Source organism: Cervus elaphus, chromosome 12 (genome assembly GCF_910594005.1).
Source record: "Cervus elaphus chromosome 12, mCerEla1.1, whole genome shotgun sequence".
In the NCBI taxonomy this organism is placed as follows: domain Eukaryota; kingdom Metazoa; phylum Chordata; class Mammalia; order Artiodactyla; family Cervidae; genus Cervus; species Cervus elaphus.
In genome coordinates this window covers 57352834-57379050 of record NC_057826.1, presented here as the reverse complement: position 1 = coordinate 57379050, position 26217 = coordinate 57352834, and the positions used below count along the sequence as shown (strand labels likewise).

Here is a 26217-nt window from a genome sequence, read left to right as displayed (position 1 = left end):
AGGAAGTCATTTACAGAGTGGGACTGAGATGACTCATCTTTCTGACCCTGGAAGCATAACTGAGGCAGCTGGGGAAGCACATGGCTCGCAAGTCCCTTTAGAGAACTTCGGGGAGAAATCACCACCTCGGAGCTGACACCAGGCTGTACCTTCTCTGGGATGCTCTCGCGGTGGTGGGAGCATGAGAGCCGGGACTCCCCTCGCGAGCCTGGGCACTTGCTCAGAGCTGTGGTGCAGTGTGAGGCTCTTCCTGAGAAATCCTTCTTTCCCTCTCTCTTCACAGGTGTCACACCTGTGCTGCAGTCTGAACAACTTCCCCCCTCCTCCTGCCCCCTTCCCCCTAAGCTTTCATAGCATTTCCGCAATAGGTTACTTGCACTTCTAATTCTCCCTGCCGTCTGCTCCCCTGAGGACCTGAACTGACACAATAATGACACAGACAGTTCAATTTACGGAAGCCCTCACAAGAGGCACACACCAGGTCTGACCTCACGCTTTCTGACCTCCCAGTTACAAATCTGGGGGCTGATCAGGCAATAGCATCAATCCATAAAGGTCTGCATGGGTAGGGTGAGCTCACTCTTTATTACATCTGCCCCATAACCTTGCCTTTGTGGGCACAGAAAAATACACTCTCCCCAGTTGAATTTCTAGATATATTATGAAACTGTCTAGATGATGTATTTTGTAAATACATCATCAGGTCATCATAAGGTTATCAGTGGGACCTACGGAGTAAACAGAATACTTCCAGGATTGAATGTGTAAACTGCATACATTTAAATGGATCAGAAGCCTCTGGAAGTTTTAGACATCAAATACTTGCTAGTTTAATACTCGAAACATGTGAGAATTCTTTGGGCATATTAGCAATTGATTTGTTGCAATTTTCCTGATCATATTTGTAAGCAACGGTAACTCAGACTGTGGTCTATTATTAACCAAAATAGAAGTGGAGGAGATATAAGGAAACGTCTTGAAATCACTGTATTAATTTATTCCTTATATCATTATATACAATGACCTATTTTAGCTTCTAATCCATTACTTCATAAACTGCAAAAAAAAAGACTTTTTAAAAAAAGTTTTACTTTTCTGAACTGTGACTAGCTATGCATGGATTAGCAGGATAAAGCATTAGTTTAAAAGTCTGCTATAACATGGGTCTTGATTCTTCTAAGATAAAATGAAGCATTTATTTATGAAGATTAGTCCACAAACCAAGTGAATGTAGCATTACAAGACTGAATTTTGCCCCCGATTTTGCTACATAACAAAGAACATTTTCCTGGTCTTTACCACTTTCTTTATGCTTTTAAAGAATGGCCAATGAGACATCTTTTCTGGCTTAAGACTGTATTTAATAAACAAGTATCTCAAGTGAAGCCTCCTGACTGGACAATGCAGTCCAACAGTTCTTAGGGGTTTTTTATCAGGAAGTATGAGGACAGCAAAGCATAGCTCCCCCACTGGAGGGGCTAAAAAATAAATTGTTCAGTAACAGGGTAACACTCTGCTCTGCCTGTGTGCATGCTAAGTTGCTTCAGCTGTGTTTGACTCTTTGTGACTCTATGAACCGTAGCCTGCCAGGCTCCTCTGTCCATGGGATTCTCCAGGCAAGAATATTGGAATAGGTTGCCATTTCCTCCTCCAGGGGATCTTCTTGACCCAGGGATCACACTAGAAACCTGGGCCTCTTATGTCTCCTGCAATTGGCATGCAGGGAATGCCGGGGCTGGGGCAGGATCTGCCCCTGCCTGCCCATGCGCCAGGGGCAGGATAAATACACGTCCAGGAATTAAGTACACTTGGGTTGACACGAGCATTATTTCTCTAGCAGTGATCCGGCACATAACAACAGCATGTATTTTGCAATAGTTTGCGTTGTTTTTCTTGACTTTGTAATGAAGAATTTTGGTAATCCGTTGAATAAATACTTCAATTTTAAAATATTTACCCCTTAGAATTTACAAGTCAATGTACATATGGCAGTGGTGTGAGGAATGACATTTAACTATTTACTCTTGGTTTCAACAATGGTATATAAAACTAGAGAGCTAAGCATGCTGGGATTATAGAATTGATTAACCTCTGATAAAGTAGATGACGAAATGACCCTGGTAAGTCACTTGACCTTAGGGAAGTCACTTCTCTCTTGACCTCAGCACCCTGGTCTCCAAAATGAGTGGGTTCCACTCAGAGAAGTAACACATTTATTTATAAAAATACATTGGTATTCAATATACAATACACTATACTGAATACCATATACACATCAGACTGTGTTGTCCTCTATACAACGCTCAGTATGAGGGCACTTGAAATACCTGGGTGTCGATCCATTTGGTCCCGGCCTCCGTGTTCTCTACTCTTCCATAGAAGTGAACAGGCAGCATGAACTCAGGGCGGGCCTTCTCCCAGGGGTTTCCATGCCTCAGCCAATCATCTGCCTCTTCTATCTGCAAAAAGGACATGGCTTATAATTTGTTTTTCAGGAGATGTGGACCTAACCCTTCAATTATATCAAATCAAAAATATTTTTGACTGGATCAACTCAGTACTGCTTTGGCAAGAAAGATGTTGGTTCTGTCAACCTCAATTCATCTTTATTATCATACAGCCTAAATCAACAATACTTGGTAATATTGCTCTAAATGTTTCATATATATTACTGTGTTTAATCCTCATAGCAATCCTGTAGGAGGGAACTTAACAACTTCTCCCTTTTTAAAGGGAACTATAATTGCTCAAAGTTGCATGGACAGTGAATGATGCAGATAAGATTTGATGGTAGGTCTGTGGGTTCATCAATTGAAGAATTTGATGCTTTTGAACTGTGGTGTTGGAGAAGACTCTTGAGAGTCCCTTGGAATTCAAGGAGATCAAACCAGTCAGTCCTAAAGGAAATTAATCCTGAATATTCATTGGAAGGGCTGATGCTGAAGCTCCAATACTTTGGCCACCTGATGCGAAGAACCGACCCACTGGAAAAGACCCTGATGCTGGGAAAGATTGAAGGCAAGAAGAGAAGGAGATGACAGAGGATGAGATGGTTGGATGGCATCACCGACTCGATGGACACGAGTCTGAACAAGCTCCAGGAGTTGGTGATGGACAGGGAAGCCTGTGGTGCTGCAGTCCATGGGGTCACAAAGAGCTGGACCCAACTGAGTGACAGAACTGAACTGTGGGTTCTAAAGCCTGTGCCTTAACATCTGGGAAGCCAACTGTCTAGCTTGAGGGAAAGAGCGGCCTCCAGTGGTGTTCACTGTTGGATACCTGGACCTGATGGGTCCTACATCATGATGTTCTGTCAAGAGCTTTGTGCCTAGAAAGCACAGCATCAGTGGAGAAAAGCTACTCGGAGAAAGCTCCCCTAGTAAAGCTGATTTCAGTATAGGTACAGAACATGATAACTATTTTTTCCATTTTTAAAAATTGAAGTATAGTTGACTTACAATATTGTGTCAGTTCCAGGTGTTCAGCATAGTGACAATACTTTTGCAGATTATATTCCATGATAGGTTATTATAAGATAAGAGGTATAATTTCCTGTGCTATACAGTGTATCCTTGTTGCTTATCTGTTTTATACATAGTAGTTTGTTAATCCCATACCCCTAATTTGTTGCTTCCCTCTTCCTTCTCCCATTTGGTAACAACAAATTTGTTTTCTATATCTGTGACTCTATTCTGCATATGTATTCATTTGTATTATTTTTTAGATTCCACATATAAGTGATAACATATTGTATTTGTCTTTCTCTGTGTGGCCTATTTCACTAAGCATAATAAGCATAATATTCTCCACATCCACCCATGATACTGCAAGTGGCAGCATTTCTTTTTTATGGCTGAGTAATATTTCATGGCACATATATACCATATCTTTATCTGTTCATCTGTTGATGGGCACTTGGGTTGCTTCCATGTCTTGACAATCGTAAACAGTGCTGCTATGAACATTGGGGTGCATCTATGTTTTTGAATTAGTGTTTTCATTTTTTCCAGATATATGCCCATGAATGGAATTGCTAGAACATATGGTAGTTCTATTATTAGTTTTTTAAGGATTGTCCACTGGGTCCCATAGTGGCTGCACCAAATTATATACCCACCAACAGAACACCATTACATTTTGTAGTCTGTTTAATTTAATCCTCATGTAATTTTGATCTGATAATGAACTATTACTTATAGTTCATTTAGAAAATAACACATACTAACAAGGTAAGGAATTTATTTTATTGATAATTTCAATGTATCCCCATGCAGTTACATCAGTTTATAATAAAATATTTCTTATACAATTTTTAAAATCAGAATTTGTATTTAGGGCATCCTGGACATCAAATAAATTTTGTTTTCTATAAAGAAACATAAAAATACCAAAACAAGGACAAAACACACGGTGGGAGGGGGGTACATTTTTAAAGTTATTATTAGTGAAAACTTTAAAATATTATATGTATACTAAAAGATGGAATTGTGTTCTGGCAAGAAGGGAAGGTTAAGGTTTTTTAATACAAAGTTCTCTTGTCAATGAGATTATCCCAAATATGGTTATTTTACCTATTTGTTTCCTCACCCTTCCCTCATAGAAAACTCAGCTTTAGTTTAAAGAGATATTAATTATGAATTATTACACAATGCTGGATGCTTCATGATCACCTACATATGAGTTCAGTGTCTGCCCCAGGCAGTGTGGAGAGAAGTGAACAAACACAGCTAACTTTTGAGATATTAGACAAAACATTAATGTCAACAGAGAGACAAGCTAACACATATCCATTTATTCAAACACTGATCACGACTTTATATTGGGAATGCCAGTAAGCTGCCCATTAACAGGAACTACCAGCAACATGATGAATGAAGAGGGGACTCACAGAAACAACATCTTTAGATAGAAAGTCTGGAGTTAGAGAGCTGCTGGAGACAGGAGAATGTAGCAGATGGAGGAGGAAGCCTAGGGAACGCTGGACCTAGATGTGAGCTAATCAGTAAAATGCATCCTGTTCAAATGCAGAGTCTCAGGCAGTATGGGGAGGGGGTCCCAAAATTTGCATTTAAAAATCTGCATCTTAACATGAAGACACTGGGTACATGGTGCAGTCGGGAGCTGCACGGTGATACAAAGTCAGGAACTATAATTCAGATCTGAGACTTCCGCTATCCCCGTCACAGAGAGAACAACAAAAAAGACAATGAAAATTTAACAAGGAAAGGACTGAATTTTTATCAGTTGATAAGAAATTGGTAAAGTTAGAGCCCACTAACTCATATTAATAATGAGAAACTTGATGAAAAATAAATGAGAATATCCACAAAGCATCAAGCATCCTTAATTGCAAAACACTTCGTGCTGCACTTAGGCAAGGGGGCAGGTTCTGGGTTTCAAATAGTGATCAATGTGAATACTGCTTTCTGTAACAGGAATGAACCTTTGGGCCTAGATGCCTCATTTCAGCATGCAGGACTGTTGTTAATATACAGCTTCAGGTTGTACATGAACCAGGAGGACAGTGAGGCAGAAAGAGCTTTCCTCTCAAAAAATGTGCACAGGTTAAGGGGACAACATATTTTCTGCTGATAAATGCAGCACAATCAGACTGTTCTCCCCTCAAGCAGAATGAAATGCCCATAGAAGAGAAACTGAACTCCGGGCTTCCCACCACCGGGCCCTTCCAGCCTCCCGTGCAAGTCAGAGGCCACATTTGCTCTTTTGAGGACACGCTGTTAAGTGATAAGGGACTGACTAGTCAACAAGTCACTCTCAATGCAATCCAGGGTTGGTCTGATTTTTCCGCACCAAATAATGGCTGATTTTAATTCCACTGGGTTACTTAACACATTCTGTAGGAGAATAGAACTCCTAGCTTGCTCTTCTTTACTGATTCTCTTCTCGATTTTGGCAAGGAATCTGTCAATAATTCCCTCGATTATACAAAGCTTGTTTTTAAGGTAAATTGAAGCATAGATATTTCATAAACACCAGCTGGTCTAAGCAGATCAGAGGAGAAAGAGAGAACTGCCCCCCACCCAATCCACAGAGGCTGTGGGGTGGTGATAAACCTCCCCTCTATCCTGCTTCCTTCTAGCAAATTAGGCTGTAAATTTAGATTTCCATGTAGCCAGTGATCCCTGAATGCCCCAGCTTGCGGAGCCATATGAAGAGCAGGGGCCAGATGGGAGGAGAGCTTTCATTTATATCCAAGTGCGCTGTTTGGATCTGAACATCCCAGATGAAAAGGAGCTGAGACAAAGCAAGCAGAAGACTTGGAGTGAGGAGCAAAGTGCCCCTCTGGGTAGGGGTGGCGAGTGTGTGGTAGCTGGATCTGGCATCTTCCTAGAGAAATTACTCAATGGACTCTATTCCAGCCAGCATGGAAGCAGAGGTCAGCTCAGGGTCTCAGTCAGTGATTGAATACTAAGAAGTGCTTTTCCTCTCAACTGGTGGCTACACAGGACATGAAGAACCAGTGAGTAAAAATCAGGTGGTGTCAACAAACTTTGCTGTCTGATGATATCAATCATTGAAAAACGATTCTGGGGAACACCAAGAACTCAACAATGGCCACAAGCAGCTTGCTGGGTAATGTGAGTTGTGCATGGCTAGTCAGAGCAGGCTGGGCACAGGCTCCAAGAGACAGAAGGTTCCAGCAGATGGCTCGATTCAACTCTGAGATTTCTCCTGCCAGCATATTTTTCCACACAGAACTTTAGCATTTGACTGTTAAACTTTAATGCGAGGCTGTCCCAACTGTCTTTCCCTCTTTTCCTCCCAGTGTCCAGTCATTTTCAGAGAACTATTCCTGATAAGGTTTCTATGATCCCCAGTAGAGTTCAAGGTAGGTCAAGCATTTTAGCAATAAAATTATTTTCCTTGAGGGCAGGGTGGAGTTCACAAAGAACACTTTGTTACTCCAAATCTTCCTTGAAGAGAGCCTTCAAAAACTGAAAGTCCATCACCCTTTAAAAATCTTCCTAGCCTGTGCAATTTTCATCAGCCTTTTCTATGGTAAGAGCAACCCTGTAGCTGATGTGAGTAGGGGAGTGACCATGCGCTGAAAAAGCATGTTGCTTTCCTGAAATATATATATATATTTAAATGGAAACAGTTTCTTTTTTATGGTATGATCTATTTTATCTGTGCTCTTTAAAATCCCATCCCAGTGAGCAATGGCTATGGTAGATAAAATTAGGTGTCTTTCTGACTCAATTTCAAGTTATAACAAAAGAAGTGATGAAGGATAGTGAAGCTCGCTTTGGAGACTAGCCAAAGCCATCTTTTCTTTTTCCCTTAAAACACTGGAGATATATACTTCTTGGTTCTCACAGGAGAGAAGAGATGGTTTCCTGGAATAAGGACATTTAAAGGCAGCAAATGTCAAAGGTGTGAATAACAGAGTGGCCTTTCATAAGACTTTGGGGAAAATGCACTTGAAAGAATTTTCTTGAGATTGAGCAGCTGAATTTAAAAAGATATCTTTAAATCTTTCAATTTAAAAAGAAAAGTAAAAAATAAAATCCTTAAACATTTTGAGGTATAATGAGTATCACACAGGATACAAAGACAGAATGGATACCATGTATTGCTTGGTTATGATGTGTTAAAATCTTGGTCCTGCTGGACATGCCTGCCAAGCTAGGCTTCTTACCATGTAACCCTAGATTTCTTCATTGTAGAAGGCAGCCAATTATTTTTATAACTTTTTACGATTATAAAATACACATTTCTTAAAAAAAAAAAATAAATAAAATACACATTTCTTACAGACTATGAGTAATGTAGAAGAATAAAAAGATAGTCAAAGTCACACATAATCCTATCTCCCAGAGATAATTAATTACTATTGTACCTTTGAGATATAGATATATATACATACTTTTTTTCCCCTAGCATTTTATCTTTTTTGCTTCCTTTGTATAGGTCATACTATTCACATGATCCTATATCCCTTTTTTTCAACTAACATAAACAATTTCCCATTTTACTATAATTAATCAAAAACATGATATCAATGGCTATATTAATATATTATAAGTAAGTAAGTAAATTCGCTCAGTCATATCCAACTCTTTGCAACCCCATGGACTGTAGCCTACCAGGCTCCTCTGTCCGTGGGATTTTCCAGGCAAGAGTACTGGAGTGGGTTGCCATTTCCTTCTCCAGGGGATCTTCCTGACCCAGGGATTGAACCTGGGTCTCCAGCACTGGAGACAGACGCTTTACCGTCTGAGCCACCAGGGAATTAATATATTACACAATGCCACAATTTGTTAAAGTATCCTCCTTTTATTAGGAAAAATTAACATTCTTGAGTACCTACTTGTGTGCCAGACATTTTACATATTTTTATCATAATTTCGGGAAGGTGGCATCTCCATTTTGCAGACAAGAAAACCCAGGTTCAGAGAAGTTAGGTAACCTAATCAAGGCAGCATAACTCATAAGGGTAATGAGTTGCAGTTAGGCCTCAAATTAGAAATGAGACCTCAAATTAGAGCTCAAATGTTTTTCCTACCCAATACTGCCTCTTAATTGGTTTAGGAGTAGCTGAAGATATATTGGTGGTGGTGGTTTAGCCGTTAAGTTGTGTCCGACCCTTGCAACCCCAGGGACTATAGCCCACCAGGCTCTTCTGTCCATGGGGTTTCCAAGGTACGGATATTGGAGTGGTTTGCCACTTCCTTCTCCAGGGATCGAACTCAGGTCTTCTGCATTGCAGGCAGTCTCTTGCATAGCAAGCAGATTCTTTACCAACTGAACCACCAGGGAAGACCCTGAAGCTACACTGGTCCTTAACAAAATTTGGAAGCTTGTCTTTCAATAGGTTCTCAATATTCTCCTTCTGGGACTTTCCTTGATGCAACCTCTCATCAAATCAAATCTTTCAGTACCTACTCTCCTTGGCCCAGAAAGTGTCCAAATACTGAGGGAGGAGAAAGCAGATGGTGACGACACTCAGCTTCTCATCCTTCCCCTCCCCGGGGATTAGCTCCAGCCTAGGTCCCCCAACCCAATGCCTGAGTGTGCTGCCTTTGGACTGACTCTTACAAGTGTGACAAGGGCTCAGAGAGGTCAGGCTTTTCTGAAAATCCAGTATCTTTGGGGTATGGGTATGAGACAAAGATAGGGAGAAGAGAAAGACTAAATCACATTTAACATCAAAGAGAACTGTCCGTGCATGGACAGCTACATGACTGTAGCTCAAAGGATTATCAAAGATAAAGAGAAACAAATACTTAAGAATCTGGTTTGGTTATACGAAAATAAAATGAGAGTCATTTATATGGATTAATTACTATTTGTGCAAATTTCTATGGAGCACTATAATTACACATATTAAATATGTGCCAGATTTATTTGGTATAATAGTTAACAAGGCTGCCTGCTATTATCTTATATATAAAAAAAAAGCAGAACACTGAATTTATATATCTTATAAGATAGGCATATTAAGATGTGAGTTTGAGCAACCTCCGGGAGATAGTGTAGGACAGGAAAGCCTGGCATGCTGCAGTCCATGGTGTCACAAAGAGTTTGACACAACTGAGCAACTGAACAACAAAGGCATATTAAGGAGAGCAAGACTCTGTAGAAAAGAGTACTGATTGTGACTGGGAAAACTGGGGATGCAGACTTACCAACACTGTGATCTGAGGTGACTTCACCTCTTAAGAGCCTCAGTTTTCTCACCTACAAAAATGGTGACATGCTTCCTACCATGAAGGGCAATTGGGAAAGATCATGAGTCAAAAGACATGCTCCTCCATTTTGCATGCTGCAGAGATAGGACACTGCCCATTACAGATGGTCTGCCTTCAGGCACTCAGTGATAAGTCTCTTCATGGCATCCTTATGAGTCTGGCACTGTAAAAGCTGCTCTGGATCTGCTGGTGAATGATACTGGTGATGCTGGCAGGCCCTCTGCTCTCAGGGAGCTTACATCGCAAAGTGGGAAGACTGACAGAATTCACAGATGTCAATCAAATGCCACAGAAATTAGTAACGCCCTCTGTTAAATTCTGTAAATTATAAATCATCCAGAACATCATCAGGGCAAAATTTAAACGACAAAATTAAAAAATATGAGTCACATACCTGCCATCCATCTCGAATCTTCTGATTGAAGATTCCATATTCATATCGGATGCCATATCCATAGGCTGCAAGCCCCAGAGTTGCCATGGAATCCAGGAAGCAGGCTAAATTAAACCGAGCACAAGCAAAAGACAGAGTTATCAAGGTAAGTAAAAATTTGTCTTTCTCTAAAAAACATGGCAGCCACAAAACATTTTTTTATGAGAAACCATATTTGTATTTCAAAACACAGAGACTGCTGCACAGTGAGTATTAATTTTTTAAAGTCACATTTTCCCTGATTATAATAAAATAAATACCATAGAAAAGTTAGAAAATACAAAAATGCATAAAGAAGAAAACATCATTTATTATCTCACTATCTAGAAACTACTACTATGTACTTGGCATTCCATTTGAGAATAGAGAAGGAAACTGGTCTGTGTTAGACATGTCCTTTATTGTGCCTGTCCCTTGCACTGCCCTTTCTAGGGAAATCTGTCTCCATGTCCCCTTGCTTGAAAAGACATGTATAATTTACATGTGACCTATCTGACCGACTGGGACATCTGTGGCAGACTCTCTTTCTGGCTAGTAGAATTCCAGTGTTGTTCATATACCAGGTTATGCTTCAGGGAGGCTGGTCCTGGAAGTGAATGTTGCTTGACTAAACTTCTAGGCTAATCATGGTAATTCTATGTCCTTCACCAGTTGTGGTTTTGGCCTGAGCATACGATGCATCATTCTATCCAGGGAGAGCTGCTAGGAGGTCTGCTGGGTACAGTTAAAGATTTTCCTTACTGCTGCTGTTTTTTTTCCATGAAAAGTCAAAAGAACCACAGAGATGCAGAGTCCTGACTGAACTGTGCTGCTGAATAAATAAACCTTGGAATAGCCAACCTCTAGAGTTGTTCTGTGATAGTACACGGCCTTGTTGGCTGAATTTTTTTAAAATTTATTTTATTTTTGGTTCTGTTGCTGCACTCAGGCTTTCTCTAGTTGTGGTAGGCAGGGGCTACTCTCTAGTTATAGTGCACAAGGCTTCTCATTGCAGTGGCTTCTCTTGTGGCACAAGGGTCCCAGAGAGCAGGCTCAGTAGTTGTACACAGGCTTGGTTGCCTCATGGTGCATAGCATCTTCCCGGACCAGGAATCAAACCTGTGTCCCTTGTATTGGCAGGCAAATTCCTAACCACTGGATCACCAGGGAAGTCCAGGATGCATATTTTTAATTTAATGGTATCGGTATTATATTTTTAATATTTTCCTCTGTATTTGTTGAAAAATAATTTCTGGATTAAAAACTCAAACTGAATCCATACAAAAAAGGATATTCATTAATTAAATCGAACACAGTATAACAAGTGTATCACTGCCTACTAGTCAATCAAAGAGCAAACTGTCAAACGCACAAGATGATAACACAATGGCCAAACAACTTAGGTCCTACCACACAAGTATGTGAGTTGAGCAGTTGTGAACAGTGAAGTGAAGGGGCCACTGTGGAAACCCTTCAGGGCACAGGAAGCATCTGGTTAGCTTTGGGGTTTGAAGCAATGTCTCCAAACTTTTTAAGCAATGTCTCTTTTGTTCAAGTTCCTTTCTCTACTGTCTGTCTAGAACTGGTCAAACCACAGTGCAGAGCCAAAAACAAATACATCTACTACTAGGTCACACATTGCACTTCTCCTAGACAGTCTGCTGGTTCTATAGGAATAGTTGTGCGTGGCATCTGAGAAGGTGTCAAAAGCCAGACAACACAGCACATTCACGATGTCGCTTACCAGCAAGCCTCCCAAGACCACCATTGCCAAGCCCAGCATCTTCTTCAATTTCTTCTAACTCCTCCATATCCAGTCCAAGCTGGGGATGAGAGGAAAACAACATTGAACGTGGATACAAACAGGACACTTCAGAGAGAGCAATCATTTCCTAAAGCTTTGGGTTGGGCATCTAGGTTCATCTGTGAACTCAATCCTTCCAGGTCCCTCAGTGCTAGAACTGACATCAGATAACCCCTGCAGATGCTGATGACTGAAGATGCAGACTGTCCGTGAGGGCATAGCAGCAGATTGGACTCTAAATATCCATTGCGACTCTGTTATTTATTAGTTACATGACCCTGGGCAAGGTACTAAATCTCACTATGACTTTTATCTCCTGTTTAAAAATGACATGGGAGCAGTCCAGTGGTTAAGACTCTATGCTTCTATTGCCAGGGGCCCAGGTTCAATCTCTGGTGGGGGAACTAAGATCCTGCAAACTGTGCCATACAACCAAAAGAAAAATAATAAAACTAAAAAGAAATTAAAATAAAATGAGGATAATAGTATCTATTGGAGAAGGAAATAGCAACCCACTCTAGTATTTTTGCCTGAGAAATTCCATGGACAGAGGAGCCTGGCGGGCTGCAGTCCACGGGGTTGCAAAGAGTTGGACACAACTTAGTGACTAAAATAAAACAATGACAATAGTATCTATTTCATTTAGGACTGTGAATTAAATGAGATTATACAAACAAAGCACTCAGAATGATTCCTGGGTAGATATTCCTCAATAAATATTGGCTATTACTATTTCTTAAAGTTATTTTTTTGTTGTCAGGGTAAAACCTCAGAAATAGTCTAGTACCAAGTCCACACTAACTGGACTAAATTAGAAAATTACCGAAAGATATGAGGTCAGATTCTCTGGGATGGACTAAAGTTCATCGTTTCATGACCACAATGTATTTACTCACTGAGGTCAAAGGTTGTCAACCCAAAACCAGTTAGGGAGTCACTGCCTGTAAGATCTGGGGCCAGACAGCAGTCAGGGAAATCTCAGTCCTGTGGGCCAGCTGGGATGGGCCTAAAATCCTCTACTTCTCTCTGGGGTAGATAACAGGCTGTAGGGAACAGTCGCAGGGGAGATAAGTTAGGAGTTTGGGATTAACATAGGCACACTCTGCTATATATAAAATAGGTGAACAACAAGGACCTACTGTATAGCACAGGGAACTATACTCAATATCTTGTAATAGCCTATAATGGAAAAGAATCTAAAAAGAGGGGGGCGACAGAGGATGAGATGATTGGATGGCATCATCGACTCGATGGACATGAGTTTGAGCAAGCTCTGGGAGTTGGTGATGGACAGGGAGGCCTGATGTGCTGCAGTCCATGGGCTCTCAAAGAGTTGGACATGACTGAGCAACTGAACTGAATATATATATATTGTACACTTGGAACTAACACAACATTGTAAATTAACTATATTCAATTAAAAAAAGAAAGAGAGAGACTGTGAGAGGCTGAGGAGCATCTATAACCTTGGGGATGGATGGAATTGGTTGACAGTCAGTTCTTTGCCCTCAAGCATTAGAACCAACACAGCCAGAGGCCACTAGCAGCAGTATGGACTCATATCAAAATTGTGTAGCCCTAGAGATCACTTTTCACTCTTGCCTGGAAAATCCCATGGATGGAGCAGCCTGGTAGGCTGCAGTCCATGGGGTTGCTAAGAGTCGGTCATGAGTGAGTGACTTCACTTTCACTTTTCACTTTCATGCATTGGAGAAGGAAATGGCAAACCACTCCAGTGTTCTTGCCTGGAGAATCCCAGGGACGGGGCAGCCTGGTGGGCTGCCATCTATGGGGTTGCACAGAGTCGGACACGACTGAAGCGACTTAGCAGCAGCAGTAGCAGAGATCACTTTGGACAGCTCATCTTACCATGAGGAAACTGATGAAAAAGACCTGTCCTCTGCTGACTAGATAATAATCTAGCCCATGCCTGGCTAATGATGGTCTGTTCTGAAATGATTGCAATCTTATCTGAAAGTGATGCAATCCATGAAATTAGATATTGTTTTACATGGAAACATAATATACACATTTAAAAATGCATGCTTAACGTGGATGTCCCAGTTGCCATGGGGCTGGTTACCAATTTGGATTCCTATCTTTATATCAAAAGTTGCTTTTTGGTACAAGTCTTGATAACTGCATCTTCTAAGAGTTCAAAAATGGATCTGCCTCTATTCATTGTTAAAAGGGCTTTCAAATTTGCTCCTGATTTACTAGAGTACTGGGGTCCCTGTGACACCAACTGCTAATACTAGTGCTTAGGATTTGTAACATTCTTAAACATCTGAGTCTAGAGTAGGCTGCACTCCTTGAGCAAGGAGTTACTTCATCCCACCTGGTTCAATTCTGGTCCAAAGGAAGTATATTTTTTCAGCTGATATCAAGGGAAGCAAAGAAAAGGGAAGCAGAGAGGAGCTGCAATTGTTCTTTGACCCGGAATCCTCTGCTAAACCCACATGAAGGAAACCAGCCCTAGTGACAAGCAGCTGTCCACATGAGGGGACAACAACCCCATGCCAGGACAAAAGCAATTTAAACAGTCTCTCATCTAGAGTGTGTCTTTGCAAATACACAGTCCTCCCATCAACCACATCAGAAAGGTTAATGACTATTTTTGGTATGAATATGCTTAAAGGTCAGGAGAGGACCAGTTAAATATCAAACAAATTAGCACATCAGGTTCAAGACCTCAAGCTTCTCATTTAAAGAGGAAGTGTATTTTTACATCTCATGAAGCAATAGAGAAAGTATGACAACAGAATTTTAAAAGCTTATTAATTTCAGATAATGTCTTGATACACATGCAACAGTCAAATTTTTATCATTTTTTTAAAAGTAGATAGGAGTCCAAAGAAAAGCCTGTGATTCTGACAGCAGGGACTTAAGTTCTTTTTAAAGGCTGTTCAGATGCAAATTTCTAAAACGCAATTTGTTGTGGAATGCTGTCAAAAACTGATTGCAGAACAAAATTCTCATGGGGCAAAGCTAGTTCTCTAACTGTGTTCCTCTTAAACCAGAGATAAGTAGTACTATAGTGTACATTTCTAATAGTCTGTAACAGCCATGTCTACAGAAACAATTTTTCATCTTTTTTTCCCTTTTTTTTAGGGGGGATGCTCTCTCCCCAAGGTTTCTGAGTTGCACTTGAAATTTAAAGGGAGAGAATGAGAGAAATACAGAGATCATGTACCTGGTAGATGGCCTCGTCACAGGCATTCTGCAGACCCAGGTTGATCATGGTGTTCTGTAATGTTCGGCCCATGTAAAATTCCAAAGAGAGGTAATAAACCCTCTGAAACAAAGAAAAATGATGTCATGTGAACAGCTACGAGGCCAGCCTTACTTGTCAACATAAAAACACAAGGTAAACAATAAAAAACAAATAGGCAGGACTACTTTAACTCAGGTTCAAACGAGACTCCTATAGATGCATGAAGGGCTAAAGAAAAGCACTACTGACAAAATGGAAAAACCATTTTATATCCTGGTTTTGGTAACACTTAAATATCTTTTACTCCCGGGGGGGGGGGGGGGGGGGGGGGAAGAAGCCAAACTCATTCAACGAAATAGATTCAATGTTTTGTGGGTTTTTTTCTTCTGATTCACAAGCCTCATGATAAAGCGTATGTTTTGGGTAAACAGCGGTCAGAATGACATAGCTCATCATTCATCTGTAAAATGTTTCTAGGATGATGGTCAGGTGGGTTTGGCTGTGAGTACCTCAAGTCATCCAGGAAACCCTATTAACTCCCTTCAGACACACCCACTGGCTACAAAGTATATTCCTTAACTGTTAGCGCAAGTAATAGTATAATTAAATATTTTACAATTAAAATTACTCTAGAAAGTCTATGAATTGACAATAGTTTCTTCTGAATAACAAGTTTATTGGTGTTTGTTCTTGGTGAAATGGGACACTTCTCTATCAGTTTAGAAACTATTTGCCTTTGACATGGTAAAAGCCAGGTGATCAGAGTTGAAAGTGAAGGGTACAAAGCTCAGACATTACTAAAACCCTTTAAAATCTAAGTACAGTTTACTGATTTAAAAAAAGGATCATTAACTTTATCACCCTCTTAAAAAGGATTTGGTCAAGCAGAAAATACTAAAAAAATAAGAATACAGTTCAATATAAGGAATGATTATAATATTTAACTCATTAGTTACACATATATACTTAAAATATTATAAGAAAATGTCAATTTAGAAATCTCAGTTTTCCCTATTTTCATTTTATGAAACAATTGAATTCGAAGTCTCCCATGGAGAGTCAATATGTGATTTAATACTATTTTCCAGAGCACATCATTATGACTTTTATCCAAGTTTGAATATCTATAATGCTATCATTAGAGCTCTCATTAGTTTATTAGATACCTTTGTGAGTTAGGAAAAAGGGGCAGATGCGGGTCAAAGAGGTGCAAGTTGCCACTCACCCCCATGACTGGTGCTCTCGTACCACTCACTACATCACAAAAAGGAAGAGCTTCTCAAGCCACAAACATTCATTTATGTAACATTAGGGCAATTATTTTCATGCTTCTCTGTGTGCATTTTCATGATCTCCATAATAAAACCACTATGTATGGCGTTTTTACATTTTAGTGATCTAGAAAAAGCTTGCTGATAAACACAGTATATATATATCAAGCACTTGCAATTGTGATGTTATAGCCCCAGGAATAATGACTACATTTGTGTTAATTTTCTTTCTCTCCCTCTTAAGAATTCTAAATTAGCATGAATTTAAGAGTTTTTCAGATATTTAAAGCTCTTCCTAAAAAAAAAAAAAGTTGCTGCTTAAAATATTTTAAAATACAATAATTAGAGAAATTTGTTGCATGACAGATTTTCCAAAGACATGAATTTAAGATGATTTCCTATTTTCCCATAAATAAATTTTGGGGGGAGGGATTGCATCTTATATTTGGGGATACAGAAGACCTTAAAAAAATTGATCTCCCTCATCCTCTTAGTTAGTGGTCTCTAAACATTTATTTATTTATTTTTTCATTTATTTTTATCAGTTGGAGGCTAATTACTTTATAGTCTCTAAACATTTAAAACATACTTCTGGTAGTAAAATATTTGAGCATTGCCAATACATGCTATAGATTATAAACATGCACTACTATTATTAATATCTTATGTGTATTTTACAAAAAATAGAAAATTTCAAAAGGCTTGTAAAGATAAAATAAAGAAAACAAAACAGTATGTAATATTTTAAAAATAATTTAAATTTTTCCTAGCATTAATTAGAGGTCCTGGTAGTTCTGGGAAGGTGTATAGAAAAGATAGCAACAACAACAAAAAAGAAAAGATAGCAACACAATTGAGCCTTGCAGGGCAGGCAAGAACTGGGCAGAAACACCTGGTGGGAATGAATGGCATTCCGAGGGAAGGGTGCAGTATTGGCAGAGGCCTGGAAGTGAGGAGATCAGGGCATGGATGGGAATGGCAAGTCGGGTTGGTGGGAGAACATGGTAAGTCCAGGGGGGTTATGGGAAATAATCTCACCTGGGCTGTGATGGGCCTTCAGTGCCAGATAAAGAGGACTGTGCCAGGCGACGACTGTGCCAGGCGACCAGAGCCAGTGCTATAGATCTGAGCAGAGGGCAAGGTGTGTCACTTTAGGAGGTTTAATCAGATTATAATGCAAAGAACGAGATGGGATTGAAAACTCAAATGCCTTCAGGAGCCAGGCTGAGAAGATGCATGCATAAAGGCTATCACAAAAACCAATGAGGAGTAGTGGGCCAAGAGCTGGGTTGGACATGTCCTGCCCAAAGGCAAGGAAAATAAAATTGCTTAAAGATGTTTAACAAACCAAACAAAATAAGTCTGCTAACCATTTATTCAGCTGCATGCCGCCAAGTTTAACCACTTCTGGGAAGCAATCATTAGAAATCTACTTCTTGGGAGAGCAGAGATCAGGGCCTCAATCAGGCAGAGAAGGGAGAATGGAGGAGAGTGGGTGATTTCAAGGCAAACTGCAGAAATCAACAGAATTTGGTGAATTGCTGAGTGGGGAATACACGAGGAAGTCAAAGGTGAAAGTAGAGTTTTGTGTCTGGATGACCTGTCAGGATGACAATGCCATTAACATTAGAAATACAAGACGGGCGGGATTGGGAGGGATGATGATTCTGAGTTTTTAACATGCTGAGTTTGAGGGAATAAGGGGAGATCTAGTTGTAGTCACCAAGCACTTATAAATGTAGGAATGGAGTCTGAAAAGGAATTGAGACTAGAGATCCAGATGTGGGATTCGTTTGCAGTTGCCAGGCAGAAGGGGAGGTGGGAGAGATTATACTGGATAGATATATATTGGACACACCTACAGGCTCCACTTTGTGCTGAGGGCTGGGACCTTTTATTAACACTGGAACGGATCTTGTTCACTTGTATCACTATCAGAATACCTGGCTTAAATGCTTGCCCAGTGCAGAAACTTTCAAGAGGAGAAAACTATGAAGTACCAGTTAAGTCACTGGCAAAGAAACATACAAGGTGAGTGTGTGTTCTATGGTACTAAATGCTTTGGAAATGTATGTGTGTGTCAGGGGAGGCGGGAGTTCTAACGGCGCATCATCTCACACTCCAGCTTAAAAACTTAAAGAATAATTTTTAATATAATGTGTAGTCCTCTCTATGCAAATTAAAAATACAGTAAATATATGCATACATAAAGTGTTTTTTAAGGGTATATTTTGGGGCTTCCAAGATGGCACTAGTGGTAAAGAATCTGCCTGCCAGCGCAGGAGATGGCAGGAGTGGCAGGGTTCAATCCCTGGGTCAGGGAGATCGCATGAGGAAGGAAATGGCAACCCACTCCAGTATTCTTGCGGGGAGAATCCCATGAACAGAGGAGCCTGGCAGGCTGCGGTCTGCCGGGTCTAAAAGAGTCTGACACCACTGACCGCAGTGCAGCAGAAGAAAATATTTTAGCAGTTGCTACCTTCCGGTAGAGGCCTAGGCGTCAGGGGTGAGGAAGTTAACTTTCCATTTGAAAGTTTCATTGGAACTGCAAATTCTCACTCAGGAATTTTTTGCTCAGGGCTTCTTTGAGCACTTGGAATATGGACTATTCTTTTTCATGCTTTCTGTGTTAAAACAATTTGTAATAAATATTTGGGCCACTGTCTCCAGGATTTACCCATTTTTCACCCTTTCCAATACACTCTCTCACCCTTACTGGGCACAGCACAATCCTTCTCGATGCCAAGTCCTCCTCCAGCCCGCGTGCGGTGGGTAGGAGTGGTTTGTGAACAGCGGCTCCTCAGCAGTCCGGGGGTGGCCTGGCCCTCGGCCCCCAGCCAGCAGGAACCAAGTTAGTCCAGGAGCTCCACACCCCACTCCAGGTAGTGGGGTGCGGGGAGGGGGGATACAGAGCTCTGAGCGTGGGTCAGGACCTCTACCCTCGCCCCCTCCTACTCTCCCCATCCCTTCGTCACACTCGGGGGGTGCTTTCGACCAGCCCGGGTCTTGCACGCAAACCCCATCTCATCTCCTCCTCTAAAATGGTCCTGTGGGCTGTGATGCGCCTTCCTCCGGCTCCTGCCCCACCTGCCCTCTTAAATCTTATTACCATTTGCTGACCTCAGCAGGTCTCGGCTCCCTAAACCTTCAGCTCCCCCTTCCCCACTCCCCCTATCCCACGCCCCCTAGGCAGGGTTTTTAATCCCCTTTGTTCTGGATCGACAGTTTGGGGCCTAGAACTGTGCCTGGCATTCAGACTGGAGCCGCCAGCTATCTCTAGATTAGATGCTGAAAGTAGATGCTCCAAAAAAAGTTTGTGAAACCAGTGGACAGGCGAAGGAGGCTTGGGCTTCCGCTCCAGGAGATCCCCGGGGACGGGAAGCGCAGTGGTTAGGGTGGGGCTGGAGCCCGGATAACCGAGACGTGACTGGGGTGTTGGCGGAATGCCAGATCTGACCGCGGCTGCACACCCGCCGCCCACCCACTCTCCCCCGGACTTCGCGGGGTGTGTGTGTGTGTGCAGGGGGAGGATCGGCGTTAGGAGAAGTCCCCTTAGGGCTCCACCCACCCAGCCGGGGCCGTCGCCCCGACGCTCGGCTGCCGCCCTCCCAGAAGGGCAGGGCGCCGCGCAGGGCGCCGGGGAGCGCCCGCCGGCCCCGCGGCGCGGGCAGTACCTTGGGGCACTTCTCGTAGTAGTACTGCTGCGTGCGGATCCAGCGCCCCACCAGGTGGTCGCGCACCGTGTGCGCCAGCGCGAAGAAGTAGTCGCGCGGGGTGGCCACGTTGCGGTCCTTGACCAGAGTGAAGTGCAGGTGCCGATTGAAGCCCTTCTTCAGCTCGGCCACGTTCTCCACGCCCACGATGCCGCGGATGCTGATCTGCCGCCGCTTCTCCTGGTCGGTCAGGGGCTTGGCCATGGCGGCGGCGGGCAGCGCGGCAAGCGGGACGTGCGGCTCCGGACCGGCGGCGGGACAGGGGCGGAGCAGCTCTGCGCCGCTCGCCGCTTTTGAGTCGGAAGAAAGTGTGGGATCCGCCCCTGGGCGCGGCTGCGCCGCCCCGGGTCCGGGCCCGCCTGCCTGTGTAGCGGAGGGAGGGCCCGGCTCCCCGTCTCCCTACCTCCGGGCTCCGGGCCGACGGGGCGGGAGCGGCGGTCGGTGCGAGCCGGTGGGGACCTCCGCGGGCGAGAGTCTGCGCACCCGCTATGCCTGGATGGGGCGCCGCTGGGCGCTGGAGGCTGGAGGGACCTCGGGTGATTCCTCTTGGCGGTTGAAAAGGGATCTGTGATAACTGATTGACGATCCCTTCAGGATCTGTGGAAATGGGGAAGTGGGGAGAGTGGGGAGAGGAGGGAATCTGTCCTGTTTCCCCGCTCCGGAGTGTTGGGTATAAGAAGAATGTCTGGGTGCGAAAGCGTTGTAAGCAGAGATAGAGAAGGGGGGGGGGGGGGGCTTTTTTGACCTACGAGGAGGTATTTTTGGCCTAAGCCATTTTGTGATCTAGGCTTGGCCATAATATTTGTCCTTGAACAGGTCACAGCAGTTAACGATCTTAAGGGAAGTAAGGGAAAGCAGGAACAAAGGGAAAGCAGTCAAGAAAAAATAGTTCGGTGATAAAGAGTCCTAGTTTGTCCTCAGGCGACAGACATAACAATCTGATGCTCATCTTTGAGTTCTGCGGGAGCTAAGGCCCCCACTCAAGGGGAGGATGGAAGGACCCTTGTGACTTCAAGTAACTAAAGCTAGACCTTGGCCAGATGTTTGCTGATTTCTCAGCCCAAACCCCTTCATGAGTATACCTGTGCCTTTAGCTTAAAATTTCCCCAATTTTGCTAATCAGAGAGGCACTGGTTTGGGAAAGATCCTGTGTTCTCCTTAATTGCTGCAAATAATAAATTCTTCCTTCTCTGCATCTTTGGCTTGACTGTGTCTTTGGCTCAGCTCCCACCAAGAAGAGAACACAGTTTTCAGGTACCAGCATGTTGTTGGCAGGCTTTTATTTTACAGAGGTTTATTTGTTATGTTACTATTATTGCTGTTATTTCTCACCTGGAATGGGTTCTATCACAAGCTTATGGAGAGTTGGCACTCTTAACCTCAGTTGTCACACATCCCTGTTAGTTCTTGGCATCCCCCACCCCCCATCTTGGGTCAGAAAAAGAATCCTAGGGCACCCCCTTTGCTGTAATTTAGTTTTTGAGGACCCAGGAATTCAGAGTTCCTGATTCTTAGGCTCATGCTTGCCTTGTCAAGACGATGAGGTGGTTGGATGGCATCACTGACTCAATGGGCATGAATTTGAGTAAACTTGAGTTGGTGATGGACAGGGAGGCCTGGTATGCTGCAGTCCATGGGATCTCAATGAGTCAGACCCCACGACTTAGCAACTGAACTGAACTGAACTGCCTTGTCAAAGCACTCAACTGTTCATCTGTAGAGACAGGTTAGTGAGAATCAAAGAAAGTCCTGAGTTGGAGCTTCAGACAGATTAGGTGGTAGAGGTTTTTATTTTGGCCCCTTGTTTGAATTATGTTTCAGATGAAGGCAGGGTGGAGGGAGGGAACTGAGAAAGGTGTGTCCTGTAATAGGAAGGGACAGCTCACTGAGCTGGCTGCCTTGTTTACATGAAACAAAGCAGTCTGTGTAATTTGGCAGTACAGCCTGATCTTTGCACCATTCACTTTCCAGCTTTGGTGGTATTTATGTGTGTGTGTGTGTGTGTGTGTGTGTAAACCTTGGCAAAGGCAAACATGATATTTTAGGATGTCAGAATCTTTTTCTTTTTCAGTAAGATATGGTATTAATTTATTTTAGAGACAGTCCATTCCAGAACTGAATTCCACGCCCCCGCCCAAATCATAGTACAATTTATTAATAGACTTCACTGTTAATAGTAGGCCAGAGCTGATTATTTTGAGTTGATGTAGTGGTGGGGTGGGAGGCTAAATGCAGCTCTCACCATAAAAATAAAACTTTAGATCTCACAGCTCTGACAAAATATCCAGCTCCCTAGGCCTGGATCCCTTTAGATGCTAGACCTTTGGGGGAAGAGCCAAGACTGAGTTACAATATACAATACCTATAGTACTGATGACCTGGAATAGGAAAGCATTTTAGAATACACAAGGATGATGGTTTGGCCATCTGGATGAGGCCAGAAATGCCCTAAATTAAAAGTGAGAGCAACATCAAAATAGCTGATCTTACAGAGAGAATAAACTAGTAGTTACAAGTGGAGAGAAAGAAGGAGGGAGAGCTTAAGATATACAAATGCTATGTATAAAATAAATAAGCAACAAGGATATATTGTACAGCAGAGGGAATATAGCCATTATTTTGTAATAACTTTAAATGGAGCATAGGGCTTCCCTGGTGGCTCAGATGGTAAAGAATGTACCTGCAATGTGGGGGACCCAAGTTCAATCCCTGAGTCAGGAAGATCCTCTGGAGAAACTAATGGCTCCTCACTCTGATATTCTTGCCTGGGAAATCCCATGGACAGGTGAGCCTGGTGGGCTATGGTTGGTGGGGTGACAGAGTCAGACACGATTGAGCAACCAACGCTTTCAGTTTCATATACTTTAGATGGAGTATAATCTATAAAAATATTGAATCATGTTGTATACTTGAAACTAATATTGTATATCAATCATACTTCAATTAAAAATAAATAAATGCAAAAAAAAAAAAAAGTTGACCTTAAAATAACCCGGCCTCTGTGGTAAAGTTTGAGGGGAGGCTGAAAAGGCAAATCTCTAGACAAATTAGATTATAAAAAAAAAAGTGTTTAAAATCAGTTTTGAAATTATCCAAAAGGCTACATGTATCCCAATGTTCATTGCAGCACCATTTACAATAGCCAAGACATGGAAGCAACCTTAATGTCCATCAACAGACGAATGGATAAAAAAGATGTTGTATATATATATATATATATATATATATATATATATATATATATATATATACAATGGACTATTACTCAGCCATTAAGAAGAATGAAATACTGATATTTGCAGGAACATGGATGGATAAAGAGATTGTCATACTGAGTGAAGTAAGTCAGAGAAAGAGAAGTATCATATGACATCCCTTAGTGCTGAATATAAAATGAAATGATACAAATGAACTTCTTTACAAAACAGAAACAGACTCACAGACTGAGAGAGTGAATTTGTGTTTGCAGGGTAGGGGGAAGGATGGGGGCAAGGGGTAGTTAGTAGTTGGGAAGTATGGGACTGACATGTTCAAACTGCTATATTTAAAATGGATAACCAACAAGGACCTACCGAATAGCACAGGGAACTCAATGTTATGGGGAAGCCTGGATGAGGGGAAAGTTTAGGGGAGAATGGAGAATGTGTCCATTCATGTATCTGTGTGACTGAGCCCCCTTGCTGTCCACTGAAACTATCACTACCTTGTTCACTGGCTATTCTCCAAATTAAAATAAAAAGTAAAAAAAAAATTAGTTTTGAATACCTCTAGGATGGTCATAGTGTTAAGCCAGTTTTGGGTCATTCACAGGTTGGTGTGAAACAGTTCAACAGGAGATGGAAAGAAGAGTAGAGTGGTGGGATGAGGGAAAGCTGGGTCTGAGTAGATCTTCCTCCCAGGGAGGTCTGAGCAGCGAAAGGGAAAAGAATTGTCTGATTACTTAGGTAGGGAATGAGAAATTAGGGTGTACAAAAGAAGAGATGGGAGACACTGAAGGCAGACTTTCTATTTCTTAGTTTTGTTTAAGACAACTTCTAATAGGTGGATCCTAGGCCCCCATCTACTTAGATGGACTAAATTCTTATTGAAAACCCAGGATAATGATAAACTGATAAACACACTGTTACTTCTGTAGCTGGTCAGTAAACCTGCACCCCTGAGTTGCACATCCCTCAAAATGGAAAAACTGTTAACAGTGGGATGTCCAAACCATAGCATGGCAGCGGGAAGGGGGGAACCTCCAAGTCTATGTGAAAGGAGTGACTTAGTGATTTAGGAGGAACCATAGATCCAGTTTTGAGTGACAATGAGTCACACTGTTGGGATTTCCCTGGCAGTCTAGTGGGTGAGACTCCTTGCTTCCACTGTAGGTGGTGTGGGTTAGATTTCTGTCCAGGGAATTAAGATCCTGCAGGCCCTGTGGCACAGCCAAACAAACAAAACCAACAAGTCACATTGTCAGATAGTCTTTTCACTTCTCTTCCAGTCTTACTAGAAAGTATTTGGTGTTAGCATGTCTTTAACATTTGCTAATCTGAATTTTTAACAGAAAGCAGCTCCAGACTCTACACCTTCTTCAGGTTTTAGCATCTAACTGGAATTTAATAACATTGTCTTCCATTTATGGTAGTGATACTTTATCATTTAACTCTCACATAAACTTTGCTTTTTAAATTTTAAGTTAAAGTGAATTTACTTAAAGAAAAATTATTATTTGGGTGGCACACGGGTTGGCCAAAACGTATACATATGTAACTGAAGTTTGGGAAACACAGAGCTTATGGTCTCCTGGGTCCCTTTGAAATCTAACGTCTGCTCATTTTGTACTGGTCTAGCACACCGAGGCCCAGAGAGGTGAAGTTACTTAACCAAGAAGATCACTATCTTTGAAAACATTTCCTTCAGTTTCTCCTGACTAGAAACACCCAAAACTGTAGTTCCCTGAAAAAGTATCAGACTTAAGGTCCTCATATTTGTTCATACTTCTCTTGGCAATGATGACCCCTGTTATTCCTGTTTCTCAGCTGCGGCTTCCCCATGGCTACTCTGATGAAATGGCCCTTGTGAATAGCTCAACAATCCATGCACACATCATAAGACAAGTATAAGTTATACCCACTGTCAGAAAAGAACATGGGCAAGTGTGTCTGAATCTTCAGAGAAGAAGATGCTAAGACAGGATTCAACATGCAAGGATTCTGTTAGGGCAAATGCTCCTGGGAAAGAAAATGGGGAAGGAACCAAGTCACCCTGGGAGAGTGTCAGGCTGTGATGCGAATCTGACTCCCAGTGAAGGAGAGAGGGAGGGACCCACAAGAGGGAGCATCCCAGGCTGCCCTCAGTTCCAGGAAGATCCAGCAAGGCCACTGGCAATTCTGGAGCCAAAGCCAACTGTCAGGAGTCCCCATGTTCTCTTGTCGGGAGAGCTCCCCAGGGAGGCGTGGCACCTGCCCAAGCCCAGCAAGGATATCTGTGGCCCTTGATCAGTTGTGTTCCCTGCAGTTGGAAGTCTGGGAGGCCCATTCTGGTGACCACTAGCAAGATATCAGATAACAAACACAGGTTAGCAGCCACTGTATTCCAAAGTAGGGCTTATTGTGTTGGCATCTCACTTTCATCAAATATACAACTAGCATTTTCCAAAAGCTCTGGTTAGGCTCTTAATGCTCATTCCTTCCTTGAAACCTCTTACCAGCTCTGTGGGCAAGTTTTATTTTTCTTTTCATTTTACAGATGAAGAAACCATGGCTCAGAGAAGTTTAAGTAGTTTGCTCAAGATCACTTAACAGGCTGAAGAGGTTTTCAAATATTTGTGTTGTGTTTTCCTTCTTCTGAAACGGGTTTGGGATCGGTTGAGTAAACCTGAATTCTCACTGCACCTTAGCTGACTTAGTTATCCTGTCCCTTTAGGTTGTTTTGTACAGGTCTCAGGCCTTTGACCTACTTCTAATGAGTTCTGAAATCCAGGGAAATGCCAGAGGTCCAAAGTGGCCCACAAACGGGCATTGGCACAACAGAGATGCTCAGCGTAGAAGATGAGCTGAGCTTTGTACCCAGTGAATGAATTTAAGTACATTTCACTCAGTATAT

The 26217-nt window shown here is 42.2% G+C and overlaps 1 protein-coding gene across 1 annotated transcript in view; it reads right to left on the bottom strand.

The window, feature by feature from the left end:
- Positions 1-20590, bottom strand: part of PYGL (glycogen phosphorylase L) — a 51401-nt gene extending 30811 nt beyond the window's left edge. The window contains exons 1-5 of the mRNA XM_043918980.1: positions 20089-20590; positions 15123-15224; positions 11870-11948; positions 10108-10211; positions 2328-2459 (exon numbers count right to left, since the gene is read on the bottom strand). Coding sequence (XP_043774915.1) covers positions 2328-2459; positions 10108-10211; positions 11870-11948; positions 15123-15224; positions 20089-20331 — 660 coding nt within the window. The 5' untranslated portion in view covers positions 20332-20590. The remainder of the gene's footprint in view (positions 1-2327; positions 2460-10107; positions 10212-11869; positions 11949-15122; positions 15225-20088) is intronic.
- Between the last annotated feature and the right edge of the window lie 5627 nt (positions 20591-26217).